Source organism: Eupeodes corollae, chromosome 1 (assembly GCF_945859685.1).
Source record: "Eupeodes corollae chromosome 1, idEupCoro1.1, whole genome shotgun sequence".
In the NCBI taxonomy this organism is placed as follows: Eukaryota; Metazoa; Arthropoda; class Insecta; order Diptera; family Syrphidae; genus Eupeodes; species Eupeodes corollae.
Window position 1 is genome coordinate 233526497 of NC_079147.1, and position 16240 is coordinate 233542736.

At 36.9% G+C, this 16240-nt stretch overlaps 1 protein-coding gene across 1 annotated transcript in view; it reads right to left on the bottom strand.

Annotated features, from left to right (window-relative positions):
- LOC129954016 (lipase 3) overlaps positions 1-1040 on the bottom strand; it is a 56570-nt gene extending 55530 nt beyond the window's left edge. Inside the window, exon 1 of the mRNA XM_056067609.1 lies at positions 173-1040. Within this exon, the coding sequence (XP_055923584.1) occupies positions 173-802 (630 nt within the window). The 5' untranslated portion in view covers positions 803-1040. The remainder of the gene's footprint in view (positions 1-172) is intronic.
- Between the last annotated feature and the right edge of the window lie 15200 nt (positions 1041-16240).

Sequence of the window (16240 nt, forward strand, 5' to 3'; positions counted from 1 at the left end):
ACTCGTATACCGTTAGTTAGCATAAAGGAAGATAGACAAAATGGAAGAAATGACAAAAGGGCATTAGTATTATTCACATTCACACACGATTGGGGGTGCATAGCATATATATTGGCACACGTTAAAAATTTGTCCTTTTTTTAAACAAGACTTCAAAGCACTAACTAACTACCTCAATTTTCTCGCTCTCAGCGGCCATTATTCGCAGGGGTGGGCTCATGAGGTTGGAGAGAAAAGCCACCGGAGCCAGAAGGGATGCTGATATGATGCGGTCATTGTATTCAGGCCGTTCGGACAGCATCACCAGGAAGATGGTTGATCCCTGGGAATGGGCGACGTAGTGCATCTTTTCGTGACCCGTCTGCTCGGTGACATGATCGATGATCGCCGGAAGATCGTAGTAGCCGATTTCGTGCCAGGTGAAGTTCCAAAAGTCGGGCATAGACGAATCGAATTCGGAATGCCGTTTGGAGTACGTTGTACCGCGGGCATTGGGCAACCAAACATCATAGCCTCGCTCATGGAGCATACACCCCAGACTCCGATCGCGACCGGCCAGCACGAAATCAGCAGCTGATCCGATCAAGCCGTGCATCAAAACAAACGGCTTCAAATTATTGGTGGTATTTTTTGGCGGAATTCGATGCAAGCTAAGTTTATAACCATCGGGAGTTAAAACTTCGTGGTTCTCACATGGCAAATGATTCGATTCGATTATCTGACACACAAGATCTTTGGCACTCGAGGAACTGAAAACACTTAAAAGCATCAATGTCAAGGCTATTGATGGTAATTTATTCATTTTTTTTTCTATGCTTATCAATTCGAAAATTTGCAAGATCAAGTTACACAAGTTACAACCTCCGAATATGCGCGCACAACACACCACACACGCAATCACTCACTCGCGCGTATCAATCGAAAGTGAAGCAGAGAGCTAAGTAAGGTACGAGCTTATGTATCTGCGAGATACAAATCAAGTCGAATTCTTTTGTCCGTCCATTCGGGTTGACCGTCAACAATCATCTGAAGCAGTAGATGTAAATTTGTTGTTTTATTATTACTTTTGTCTCATGTCTGGCTTTAGCTCTGTTAATGGCTATGGCTGTGGCTGTGGCTCTGGGTCTGAGCTGGGGTTTTACTGATCTTCTTTTGCGGTCACTTTAGTTGTGGTGATATCTATCTACCTGATACGGAGGTGTCTCTCTATAATTATTGAGAGAGCAAAGGTATTGGTTAATTTTTGCTACTACCTGTTTCACTATACGCTTAATGTGATGACTGACGATGATGACGATCGGATGGTATAGTGTACCTGCTACTAGAAAGGGCATAACCGCTGGCTTGAGTTTTATTTCGGGGGCAGATTAAAACAAAAGCCAATTTTTTTTGAATTTCTTAGTTTTAAAAGTATTCAATGATAACTTAAGAAAGGTTGATTATGGATGTAAAGAAAAATCAGTGGAAAATTTGTACGAACAGTTTTCAACCAAAAATTAATTTTTTCTTCATCCCCTCTCATTTTGAATAAGCATGTTCGAAAACGAAAATATTGATTAGGAGATGATGCATCAAAAAGTATGAAAGGGTGTTAACGTTCATTTGCAATGTTAAAAGCAATTTACAACTTTTTACATTTTAAACTTTTATCATTAATATTTTGACTTACATTTTACATTTTTTTAAACACATGTAAGATGTTGCAGAATTCCATAGCCTTGCTTCCTGATGGTTTGCAAAGGCTAGATTAGTACCAAAAAGATATAAACCTTAACGAAGATAAGTTTAGTTTAGTTGTGATCTTAAGAGAAAATATATTAAGATCGAATTGAAATAGTTGTTGTTATAATATTGTAATCTAAATCAGAAACTTTGATTTATAATTTGGGAGCGGTATCTCCATGCCGTTTTAACGTAGCTGACTAGAGTCGACCAGCTAGTGTCACCGTTTAATATATTTTTTAGTTCATCCATAGTTAGACTGATTTTATTCCAGTAGGCACGTCTAATGGCATTTAAAACAGGATTGCTCGATTGATAAAGCCAATTTGCTTGCAGCACAGTTTGCTGTTAATTCGACGCTACCGGAAAGTGTCATGAGTCCTCCTGTTCTTGAGAGCGTAAATTATTCAATGGGACGAATCTTCTTTCGCACTCGTGCAGTTGCAAGAGTACTGAAAGACTTTTACATACACAAATCCACTGGCCCGGATAGTATTTCCCCAATTGTTCTGAAGAGGTGTTCTTCATCGCTGGCAAAACCACTGCGTAAACTTTTCCATCTTTCCTACTTTACAGGTCTCTTTCCGAGCGGATGGAAAATAGCATTTGTCCAGCCTGTCCCTAAAAAAGGCGAATCCTCCTCTCCCTCTAACTATCGTCCAATAGCACTCACGTCCCTTCTTTTCAAGGTCATGGAAACGCTGATTAATTATCAGCTCAAGAAATATCTCGAAGAACGGAAGTTTCTTAATGACCGACAGTATGGTTTTCATAGCAATAGGCCCAGTGGTGATCTCATGATTCATCTCACCGAACAGTGGAACAAATATTTACATCGTTTTGGAGAAAGTAAGATTATTGCACTTGAAATTTTAAAGGCATTTAATAGAGTTTAGCATCACGCTCTCTTATCGAAAATGGGTGCATGTGGTATTAGAAATTGCCTTTCGGACCGTTTAATTCAAGTAGTATTGGACGTCTTTAAATCTGATATCCATAAAATAAACGCTGGTATGCCCCAGGGCTCCGTTTTGTCTCCGACACTCTTTCTTACATTCATAAATGATCTTATGTCTGCCACTTCTAATCCATTAACCTGTTCAGCCGACAACTGTACCCTCAGCTTTTCATGCTCGTTTATAGATTCACATCCTTGTCCTTCGGATGTGGAACTTCAACGGCAGCGTATGATAAGATCATTGAATTCTGATCTTGACAGCATTGTACAATGGGGAATCAAAAACCGTGTAGAATTCAATGCTTCGAAAACTCAATGCTGTCTTCTGTCGTTAAAGCGTAACACACCCCGATGCCATTATCTATGAGTGGCACTTGCATCCAAGAAACTAATCAATTGTCAGTACTTGGTATGTATATCACAGATCACCTTTTATGGAACGATCATATATTTGATATTGCCAAAAATGCTGCCAGGTGCTTAGGATTCCTCCGACGGTGCAAGAAATTTGTTACCCCTTCTGATCTGGCTGTAATTTACAGAGCCTTCATCCGTCCAAAGCCTGAATATAATTCACACATCTGGGCAGGTGCCCCTTAAACAAGCTTAAATCTCTTATTTAGAATACAAAAAAGGGCTTTAAAAATGATAGGCGATAGAACTACAACCGAAACCTTTACATCACTAGAACACCGCCGCAATGTTTCATGCCTTTCGTTGTTTTATTGATATTTTTACAAACGATTCAGCCGTAATACTCGCATTTCCAGGAATGCTCATCAGTTTACCCTTGAGCTCAATTTCGGGCGTACTGTCAAGTATAGAGATTCAGTGTACATTCAGTGGATCGGTCGCTGCGATGGGGCATATAGTTTGGGTGCAAAAGCTCTCCTCTTGCTTTAAAGATTGTTGATATAGTATCTATACTGCTTAATAGGTTGTGATCCAGCACTCGATATAGGTTCCTGGATTCATTTTGTCTTGCTCGTTCATGGAAATGTTCAAATTTTGTTTCCTTAATAGTGTTCCACAAGACATCCAAGGTTTCTTCCCATCTTTCGGGGGTATCGCTGTATAGATTTAGGTTATGTTCCAAGCATAATCTTGACCACTCGCCAAAGAACTGGGACTTGCGTTGCTCGATATAGGAGGCCACGGGGAGAGTACGATAACTTTGGCGCCGAGATATAATAACGGTTTTTGGTAGAGGGGCTTAATACAAGCATTTTTTACTATGGGAGGGGGGGTCTATCTCCCCCCGTTTAGGCGGTAGGGGCAATTTAAAAAAACATGTACTTTAAATGGAAAAAAAATAATTAAAAAATAACGGTAATACTTACAATTAAGTATTATACCTTTTTTTAAAGCCAACACTTGTGTCTAGTAGCTTGTTTTTAAATCAAGTCAAAACTATGCATAGTTTGCGAAAAACACTGTTTTAAACTCAAAATTTGGTCAAAAAAAAAGTTAAAAATATGGTTTAGAGTGTAATATTTCGAAACTTTTAGATTATCTACAATTTTTTTTTTAGAATACATTGCCCTTATTTATTTTTGATCGAAAACTGAAAACTAGATGATTTTATGTCTTTTAGTTTTTGAGAAAATTGAAAATAACCACAACTACTATTTTAATTTAATTCTTTTTTTTTGCTTCAAAAATCTTATTTTGATAGTAACAATGGTAGGTGCAAGTTTGGTTGTATGCAACAGTGGGATCCGTAAGGGCAACCCCCCTGCTTGGGCTCACTATAGGATTTGGGGTGGGTGCGAGTTAGGGTGGGTGCAAGGTGGAGAGGGTGAAAGGTTCGGTGAGTGCATGCAAAATTTCATATGCATCTAAATAAACTGGATATAAAAAAGTAATTTAATTGAAATATTTTGTTTTGGTAATTTTCAATTTTCTCAAAAACTAGAAGACATAGAAACATCTAGTTTTCAGTTTTCGTTAAAAAATAAATAAGGGCAATGTATTCTAAAAAAAAAAATTGTAGATAATCTAAAAGTTTCGAAATATTACACTCTAAACCATATTTTTAACTTTTTTTTTGACCAAATTTTGAGTTTAAAACAGTGTTTTTCGCAAACTATGCATAGTTTTGACTTGATTTAAAAACAAGCTACTAGACACAAGTGTTGGCTTTAAAAAAAGGTATAATACTTAATTGTAAGTATTACCGTTATTTTTTAATTATTTTTTTTCCATTTAAAGTACATGTTTTTTTAAATTGCCCCTACCGCCTAAACGGGGGGAGATAGACCCCCCCCTCCCATAGTAAAAAATGCTTGTATTAAGCCCCTCTACCAAAAACCGTTATTATATCTCGGCGCCAAAGTTATCGTACTCGTGCCGAGGCCACTATTTTAGGAAGTCTTTGCGGGGAGTATTCCATGATTTTTCTTATGAAGCTGAAGTGAAGTTTCAGAGTGTACAAGAAGAGAGGAGGAAGTCCAGTCTCTAAATGAGTATTTTCTGGGAGACGGACAATTTTCTTTAAGAAGTATGTTAAGAGTTTTTCAACGTCAACGTATTACACAACTCCCCAGACCTGCACATTATTGATCTTACTACCGTCTCAAAAAGTTTGTATTTCACACTTGTTGCGACGTTCTTTTTACCAATTAGGCCTTTCCAGTGGCAGTTAATGGCCATTTTAGCATCATGTAAATTGGCTCTGAAGTGTTTCTCAAGAGAGAGTTTGGGAGTCAAGATTACTCCTAAATACTTGTACTCTTTGACTTTTTCAAGTTCCTCACCTTCCCAGGTCCATTTCTCATCCCTAGCGTATCTTGCAGTGGTGTTTCTGAAGACCACAATTTTAGATTTGTCGGTGTTAACCTTTAGATTCCATTTACAGCAGTGTTTTTATATTTGCCGTTTCTGCCAGTAGGACGATGTCATCTGCATACATTAGACATTTGATGTTAATTCCATCGAAATCAATTCCTCCTGGGATAGAGGTAGTGATGTCATCAAGAAATATCGAAAAAAGCAAAGGACTCAGTAAACACCTTTGTTTGACGCCCATTTTTGTATTAAACCAGGAAGACAATTGTTTCCCATCCCAAACTGCCGATTGATTTTGCTCGTACATACTTTGCAACACTTTAAGGATCTTCGTTGAAACTCCTCATTGCTTAGTTTTAGGAATAAAGAATTTCTGTCTATGGAATCAAAGGCAGCCTTAGAATCCACGAAAAAAGCATATAGCTTCTTTCCGTTATCAAGGTATGTCTTATTTAAGCTTGTTAACGTAAAGATGTTATCAACAGTGGAGTATTCCTTGCGAAAGCCTGCTTGAAACTCACTAAGAAGTCCATTGTCCGTTATCCATTTCGTTAAGCGATTGAGGAGCACAGCAGAGAAGATTTTCGTTACAGTGTTCAAGAAAGATATTCCTCGGTAGTTACTCGCCTCTTCTGCACTTCTCTTTATACAAATTGGGAAGATAATGATTTTCCTGAAGTTTTCTTCCACCACACCTTCATCGAAAATATGATTTAAACGTAACGAAGATAATATCAACTATAAAAGTAGTGGTGTTAGATGAGTTTAATCAAAGTACTCATTTTTAATTTTAAATTCAAATCTTCTCAAAAATAAACTACGGCTACTCTTCAAGAAATTACAAAATTACGAGCTAAAAACAAAATAAAAAAGAAGCTGAGATGCGACCCACACTGATAACTTTACATCCCGTCTGTAGATTTGTCTTGCTTAAATATTTGAAGGTTTTCGTGTTGGGTTAAAAAAGTTGTTAGATAATTTTTTCTTAAAAAATTTAAAATTAACAACAATATTTTTCATATAAAGAAATAGTTTAGTTTCAAAATCTAGTCTTATTAAATAGTTGTTAAGTGGAAAACAAATGTTTACCAATTTTAATAGCATTTCATAAATTTTTACACATTGGATGAATGAAACTTATTTGAGAGATATCAAGAGCCAAACATCAATTTTTACCGAATTTTTGTAGATTTTATGTTTTTTTATGAAAAAAACGTATACTGTTGGATTTTTATTAAAAAAAACTACTGAATATGGTAAACAGTATTTTCTGTGAAATAAAAATAGTTTGAAGACACTATTTTTAATTCTTGAAAAGCTATTTGAGTCGCAAGTACATTTTACCAAGCTTCAGTATTGTGTTTTTTGTTAGGTTTTTATTTTTTGTAAAATGAACTTTTAATTAGATTTTCCTCAAAATGTAACTAAATGTTGACAACAATATTTTTTAAAAGCCAGTATCTCAAAGTTTTGAAACGATATTTGATTCGAAAATCAATTTTTATCAACTTTTATTAATTTTATTGTTTAGGTTTTTATTTTTTGTCAAAAAACTGTCAATACAATTTTTCTAAAAAAATTTCAGAATGAACACTATTTCTTAATAGTAAAAATTGGTTGAAAGGCAGAATCTGAAATTTTTGAAAAGATATTAGGGTCAAAAATCAATTCTTACCAACTTTGAGTAATGTTTTTTTTAGATTCTTATTTTTATATAAAAAAAATTTCTATTCGATTTTTCTAAAATTTTTTAACAGTTGTTAAAAACTTTATTTTTCGCTGCAAAAAATTGTTTTCGAGATAAAATCATTTTGTATTCGTGAAATTTTCGACGTGACACCTTTTTTTAAGTTTTTTTGATTTATAAAAAAAACATTAATTGGATTTTTTTCAAAAAAATATACTTATTTATACCAAATAAACGTTGCAATATATTATATACAATTTAATTCAAGTCTCTAGCGTTTTTGGTTCGTAAGATATTTAGGATCAACCAAAATTTTCACCTTTTTTAAACTGATATGGTAAAAAAACCGTCCACGCAATTTTCTTGGGAGCGCTTTCTGCATCTTTCTGCCTTATTATCTGTATAACAAAAATAATTGGAAGTCGATATCTCTTCTGGTTCTTGAGCTTTGAACAACGAAAAAACGTCGCGAACGTATGGACGTACGAACGTACGCACACGCGCACGCACGGACATCTTTCTAAAAAATCTTTTATTTCGACTCTAGGGAACTTGAAACGTCGAGAAATGTCGAAATTTTCAATTTGAAAAAGCGGACCCATTACAAAACCTTCCTATGGGAAGTTAAAAATAACGAATGGATTTTTCTAAAACATAATCTTACGATTATTAAAAAAATTGCGTAGAATGAAATAATTTTAAAGTCGAATCCAACATCAGTTTTTACGAATTTTTGCGTACTATTTCTTGTAGATTCTTATTTTTTATAAAAAATACTTCCTGTTGGATTTTTCAAAAAAAATGTAATAAATGTTAAAAGCAATATTTTCTACAACATAACAAGTTTTAAGGCAAGTTATTCAAAAACGTTATTCATCTTCGTATTTTGTAGGTAAAATAACCTTTTGTTCGTAAAATATTTGAGATGACAGTGTTTTTGATTTATAGAAAAAAATGTTAGTTGAATTTTGTTTTTTTCAAAGTGATACCAGTTTGGTTTCACGTCACACTTTACAATGAACAATTTAGCTAAAGTCGCCAGCGTTATTTTATTTAAAGCCCTTTCTGTATCTTTCTGTGTTAATATTTGCCTACAAATTTTATTTGAACTCGATATCTCTACTGGTTCTAGGGACCTTGAAACGTTAAGAAATATCAAAATTTTCAATTTGAGAAATCGGACCCATTACAATAACTTTTATGGGAAGTTGGCAACAAACAACTCACCGATAAATTAAAACTGCTGGCTTTAAATTCTAAAAATAAGGTTCTAACATAAGTAACAGGTTATCCATTTTGCGGTTTCAAAAGTATAGGGCTGGAATTCGTTATCTGTCAAACTGAGTTATTAAACCATTTTTTTTTTTCAGTTGAAAGTCTGACATTTACGAAAATGGATCGCTTTCAAATTTCTAAAATCTCGCAAGCAATTGGCAAAATTGTGAAGAAATTTGAAGAGACTGGATTAGTTACAGATATTGAGCACTTAAAAACCACCATTAGTCAAGTTATGGCTAAGATTCCGCCAAATATGTTTCAAAAAGTGGACGAATATTAACTCAAGAGAATCAATGCTTTCAAAAATTTGCTTAGTGGCAATTTAAATGAAATGTCAACGTTCCAACTAATCTTATACATACACTTCGCTCCACTTGAATAGAAACAAACTTTTTTTTAAATTATAAATTCACCTTTTTGTTTTAGTTCTTATAAGATGGATCTATTGCAAATAAAACTACATAGACAGAATAATTCAGGAAAATACCATTAGCTTATTTAAACCACTTTTCTAATTACTTCATTAAAAACACTGTTTTTTTTTGCAGCACTTGAATAGAAACATTCGCTTAAATAAGGAAACAAATTGACAAAATGCAGTAAAGAGGGTATTTTTTTTAGTTAAAATGATATTTTAATAATGTGTGCTACCACCTTTATTTGAAATAACTTCAAAAACCCTGTTGGGAAGTGGATCATATAGTTTTTTTAAGTAATTTAATTGCACTCTATGCCTCTTTGATAGCAGCAGTAAGTGATTCTTTGTCATCATACTGTTGTCCAGAGTCGTAAACTCTACGAACAATCCATTCCCATACATTTTCTATAATATTTAGGTCCGGGGAATTCGGTGGCCATTGAAGTAAGGTAACATTTTTCTCGGCTAACCAACTTTTAATGATCCTAGCGTTGTGGTTTACCGCGTTGTCTTGCTGAAAAGTCCCTGGTATTGGTCAAAATAAATTGGTAACCTTAGGGAAAGCTTCTTGCAATATATGCTTGTAGGAGTTAGCCGTCATTTTCAACGTGGGAAACTCCAGATCTAACATAATCAATAACTTAACATCAAAATCTCTAGCTTATACAAGCGATTTAGTTGATCTAATAACGCGGGAAAAACTGCAATGGGCCATAGACAGCTTTGATCCATATAAATCTCTAGGACCTGATTCCGTCCGGCCGAACTACAAAAATGCTCAAACATGATCATTCCACGATTGGAAATCATTCTGACAAGCTGTGTAAGGTTGAGTTACATTCCCAAAGCCTGGAGAATGGTAAAAGTAGTCTTCATTCCTAAAGCAGGAAAACCTTCTCACGTTAACCCTAAAGATCTACGACCAATCAGCCTATCATCCTTCCTTCTTAAAACCTTGGAAAGATTGATTGAAATTTACATCAGACATAATTTAAAACCATGTCTCATTTCCACAGCCCAACATGCTTACTTTAAGGGAAAATCAGTAGAATCAGCACTTCACTCGCTGGTACGTACTATTGAACATTCCCTCGAATACAAAGAATAAAACTTAGTGGCGTTCCTAGACATTGAAAGAGCTTTCAACAACGTCAGTTACCAGGCGATCACAACAGCAATGGATAAGCTGAAATTAGAGAAATCACTCATAGATCTTATAAGTCCCATGCTCAAAAGCAGGACAATAATTTTTAACATGACGAGTTTTAATACCACCAGATCGGTGAATCGAGGCACTCCCCAAGGTGGAGTCCTTACGCCTCTTTTATGGAACATGGTAGTAAACGACCTACTTACAGCATTGGAAGCAGAGGGTTTTAAGGTGATTGCCTATGCTGACGATGTTGCGATATCCGTATCTGGGAAGCATTCCCAAGTTCTCTCGGAACTCCTACGAAATGCATAAAACAGAATTAATACTCTTTTCGAGAAGATATAAAATTCCTGAGATTAGCCCACGCAAGATTTGAGGAATACCATTAAGCTTTTCCGACCAAGCTAAATATTTGGGCCTCATTTTAGACAAAAAACTAAATTGGAAGGCAAATATTGATGAAAGAGTAAAAAGGCTACTGTAGCGCTTTTTACTTGTAAAAAGGCCATAGGATCAAAATGGGGCTTCTCCCCAAAAATAACCCACTGGCTATACACTTCGGTAATCAGACCGATATTCATTTATGGAGCTGTCGTATGGTGGACTGCACTAGACACTCTTCCTTCCAAAAATGGTATTTGGTAAAAACTTCCATGTGTCCATCTCTTCAAGATCCTCCTGGGAAGAAGAGAGACCCCTGGAAGACGATGCGGTACACTTCTATACTGACGGTTCAAAGACCGATCACGGAGTTGGAAGTGGTGTCTTTTCAGAACAACTGAATCTCAGTCTATCCTATAGACTTCCCAATCAATGTAGCGTATTCCAGGCAGAAGTAATGGCGATTAAAGAAGCACTATCCTGGCTCAAAGAAAACGTTATATCTTGTAAGGATATACGAATCTTCTCAGACAGCCAAGCCGCTCTTAAATCTCTCGCGTCTGTCTCCACAAACTCTCAAACAGTCCACGAATGAGATGACGGAACAGTTTAACATTAACCTCATTTGGGTGCCGGGCCACAGAGACATTCCGGGATATTGCAAAGCCGATGAGCTCGCCAAAAACGGAACACTTTTGCCTCATGTTAGACAAAAACATAACATAGGAACACCACTTGCTACATGCAAATATCTTCTCAAGCAATATGCTCTAGAAACAACAAATGCTAGATGGTCACAAAGTACCACCTGCCTAGCAACCAAGCAAATATGGCCAAGTATTGACTAAAAACGGTCAAAAGGCTTGATATCACTGAGCAGACAAAGTATAAGCTCTACAATTGGAGTAATAACGGGACACTGCTTCATAGGAAGACATGCTCTGAGGCTAGGGGTCTACACAAATGACTTCTGTAGAAGCTGCATGGACGAGGAGGAAGAGGAAACGGTCCAACACCTTCTATGTACATGTCCAGCACTCTCCATTAGCCATTAGAAGGAATTACTTTCTCGGTAATCCCTTCTTCGATAACACCAGTGAACTGGCAAGGATTGCCACAAAACGTCTCTCTAACTTTATTAAAAGAACAAAATGGTTTGTTTAAGTTCATTACTCTCCCATGAGTAACCTCATTAGTGGTATCACAATGGACCCTTGAGGTCTACGTGCGTCAATGACATCTCGACAGCCACTCCAACCTATGGTGGCTATCCAAAAACCTTGGTTCCTTTCTCAAGTCATGAAAATAGAAATTATACCCGTCCGGGCCATCTAAATTAAATTGTTTGTCCACGTTTGTCCACGCACACTGTTTCTATTCAAGTGGCGCAAAATAAAAGTGTTTTTTAATGAAGCGATTAGAAAAGTGGTAAAAAATAACATAATGGTATTTTCCTGAAATATTGTGACCATGCAGTATAACTTGCAATAGATTTCTCTTATAGGAACGAAACCAAAGAGGTGAATTTTTTAAATTTACCAAAGTGCTATACGTTCTAAAAGTAAGAAAAAAGTTTGTTTCTATTCAAGTGAAGCGGAGAGTATATCTATGTTTTATTTACGTTTACTTTTGAAACCGATAATCCTGTATAATAAAATCTTAGAATTGTTTAATCTGGAAAAAACCACATAAATATTGTTTTGAATGTTAAACAAAAAGCTTATGAATTTAAAAAAATATGTTTAAAATAATTAAGCCAAAACCAAAACTTGGCCCCAAGTACAACAATCATAATATTGCTTAAACTTGATTCAAGCCATTGTTAATTTCTATTCGAAGTGATCAATAATACAATAATTTATTACTTTACATATTTTAGATTAGATCAAATTCCACACGTGTTTATTTATTTTATACAAAAAAGTCACTAGACTCCATTTCTTGCTTCTTCAGAGGCTGTTTTATTAATTTAATGAAAATAATTGCAGTTTTAATTCAATAAATTATCTAATAGTTTAACAAATGAACCTTTACACAATTTACTAGAATAAAAATTAAAATTTTATAATTTTGTATTAAAGATTAGTTCATCAATCAAAACTTATATAATTCCGAGTAAATTAATAACTCGTTAATATAAATTTTATTTATTCATATTAATTGTAAACAAAGTATCAATTCATCTGTAGGTTAGGTTAATAATATAATAACGGAGTACACGTGTACTGTACATACACATACACATATATTTAAGCAATTACAATATAATTGCCGCATTTGTAGATATAACTTAAATATAGCTCATAGTGTATTGAAATTGTTTAATGATAGTTTCGTTTCAAATAAAATCGATGATAAAGTGTTAATAGTTTCGGAACTGAAGTGAAGGTTTCTTTTTAAGCTAATAACTTCATTTAATTTTTGTTCAAATTACTGCCTTTATGTTTTTGGAAGCACATTGTGAGGGTGTTTCTCTAACATTACGGAAGGTGTTAAATTGGTTGCAATAATTATTACTTACTTACTTAAGGTGGCGCTACAGTCCTGTGTGAACTAGGGCCTCACCCAACAAACTTCTCCATCTAGCTCGGTCCCTGGCTAGATGTCTTCAGTTTCGCGCTCCAAGTTGGGTGAGGTCACTTTCCACTTGTGCGAACCACCTGATCCGCGGTCTTCCTCTGCTGCGCTGTCCTGTGGGTGTGAATTCGAAGACTTTCCGGGCCGTAGCATTGGTTTCTATGCGCTCGACGTGACCCAGCCATCTTAGTCGTTGGACTTTTACTCTTCTGGCTAAGTCTACGTCGCTGTACAGCCCGTACAGTTCGTCGTTCCATCTTCTCCTCCACTCCCCTTCGATGCATTCGGGACCGTAGATCACACGAAGAACTTTTCTCCCGAAGCGACCCAAGGTGCTTTCATCCGCTTTTGCCATAGTCCATGCTTCTGCACCGTATAGCAGGACTGGGATGATAAGAGTCTTATATAGGAACACTTTGGTCCCTCGAGAGAGTACTTTACCACTCAATTGCTTTCTTATTCTAAAGAAACAGCAGTTAGCAAGTGTAATTCTGCGTTTGATCTCAGCGCTGGTTTTGTTTTCAACGTTCATAGTAGAGCCTTGGTAGACCGAGTCCTTAACTACCTCAAAGTTACGTCTGTTGATGGTGACGTTTTGACCGAGATGTCGGTGTTGTTTGTCCTTTCTTGATGACAGCATGTACTTTGTTTTGCCTCATTAACCGTTAAGCCTATATTTGCCGCCTCTGCCTCAATACTCACAAAAGCCCCATTGACATCACGCTGAGTTCTTCCGCTTAAGTCAATGTCATCAGCATATGCTAGTAATTGGACAGACTTTTGAAAGATAGTGCCTCTAGTGTTGAAATGGGAGCTCTGCATTATTCTTTCAAGCACGATGTTAAAAAAATCATATTAAACCTTGTCTAAAACCTTTTTTGACATCGAAAGGTTCTGTTAAGTTGTTTCCAACCTTTATGGAGCAGCGTGAATTTTCTATGGTCATCCTGCACAAACTAGACGTGGCTCTATACAGCTCGTCCCTGTAGATGCTGTCATATGCGGCCTTGAAATCGATGAAAAGATGATAAGTGTCGATTTGGTGTTCTTGGGTTTTTTCCAGAATCTGCCGTAATGTGAATATTTGATCAACTGTGGACTTTCCTGGTCTAAAACCACACTGATAAGGACCTATCAGGTTATTGACCATGGGCGTTAGACGTTCACACATTACGGCAGAGAAGATTTTATAGGCGATTTTAAGTAGACTGATTTCTCTAAAGTTGGTGCAGTTTAGAGGGTCTCCTTTTTTCAGGATCGGGCAAACAATACTGAGGTTCCATTCATCGGGCATGCTTTCTTCCGACCATATCTTACAGATAAGTTGGTGCATGCTCCAAACCAACTTATCTCCAGCTGCTATTAAGAGCCCATTAAAGCCATCCGCTCCAGCGGCTTTATTAGACTTCAGTTAAGATATGTCAATCTTTACTTCGTCTACGTCGGGAAGACGGGATTGTTGGCTTTCGTCGTCTATGTTGAATGGATCATTCTGCCTGACAGCGGAATTCGGTTCATAGTCGGCGTTATACATTCTGCGAAAGTGGTCCTTCCCTATTCTCAGAATTGACTGCGGTTCCACTATGATGTTTCCACTTTCGTCTTTGCAACCTTCGGTTCTAGGTTTATGTACTTGTGAATTTGGTTTCACCTGTTCATAAAACTTTTGAACTTCATTCCAGCTTTTAAACCTCTCAACATCTTCGACCGCACGCTTCTCATGCCCTCTCTTTTTCCTTCTGAGAAGTCGTTGTTCCTCTCGCCTCTTCTGCTCATAGAGCTCATGAGCAGCTCTCGTCCTTTTATACAGCGCCGCTTTGTTTGAAACCCAACACATCAGAGGCGGCTTCTCTGATTGCATCTTGGCAATGTTGCCACTGGTTCTCGATACATTGTGTTGGCGGCAGAGAACTTCGAGAGAGGTTACTTGTAACTCGGTCGGAAAAGCATTTGACGATCTCTGGTGATCTTAACCGTTCGACGTTTTACCTTCTCTCAGCACCTCCCTGTTTAACCTTGGGTCTGGAAAACCGAAGTACTACCTTGGCTACAACGAGGTAGTGGTCCGAGTCGATGTTAGCTCCTCGGAAAGTTCATACATCCATGTTGCTGGAAGCGTTTCTAGCTAGCGTCTATCCCAATATGGTCAATCTTTTTGACGGTAGATTGATCTGGAGAACTCCAAGTTCCTTTGTGGATGTTGAGGTGTGGAAAACGCGTACTGGCTACCATGACGTTTCGCCCCGCAGCAAAATCTATGAGCCTGAATCCATTGTCGGAAGTGTTTTCGTGAAGGCTGTTCTTCCCGATTATTCCACCAAAGATGTCTTCAATTCCTAGCTTGGCATAAAAATCGATCGGGACTATTTTAATATCTTAGCTAGGGCACTGCTCATATGTTTTGTCTAGGAGCTCGAAGAACATAATATTTTGTGTTGTCGTCTTTCGCTTCTAATGGGGCGTACGCGCATATCAGGCTAATGTTGCCGAATTTAGCCTTGATGCGTATGGTCATGAGGCGCTCATTGATGCACCTATAGCTCAAGACTTCTTGCCTAAGTCTGGCTCCAATGACGAAGCCGCATCCAAATAAGCGCTGTTGGTTTTCGTGGTAGCAGTCACCATAGTAAATATCGCAATTTTTCATCCTCTTTTTGCCCGGCTCATCCTTTTGTATATCCTGGATGGCGGTGATGTCTGCTTTGGACTGTCATGCCAGAGGTCTTGGGTTCGATCCCTGCCTATGCCCCCTAAAATTTAATTCACTATATTTCTTGTTTTGTTTTGTGGTGCATATGTCCATGACCGAAACAGGCAAGCTCCAAGTTAATTCAGCAAACTTCTAAAGACTGTCCTTGTGATTTATGTATTGTTATTGCAAAGGCCAGACGTACTGGAAATTGTAAGCATTTAAAATCGAATGGTAAATCCGTTGGAGTCATCGGTATTCGTGGGATCAAGACATCCTCTCCTTTGTATTTTCCTTTTATGATTGTTGCCTGAATGACGTTATTCATCAGCTTTTTCACAGCCAGTCTTGTTCTATTGCATTGTCGAGGTTGATTAATTTTTCGTAGCATGATGACAATTGATCCTACTTTTAACTGCAAATTGTGAGTTGGCAACCCAGGCAATTCCAGTAAATTCAAAAATTTCGTGGGATCACTGGTTCATAACGGTGTCGACTGATTTGAAAGAAACCAACTGTCCTAGAAGAAAAATCTGAATGGTCGCATTAAGATCCTCGACATTTTTATTTTTCGCTGCCAATATTGCTTG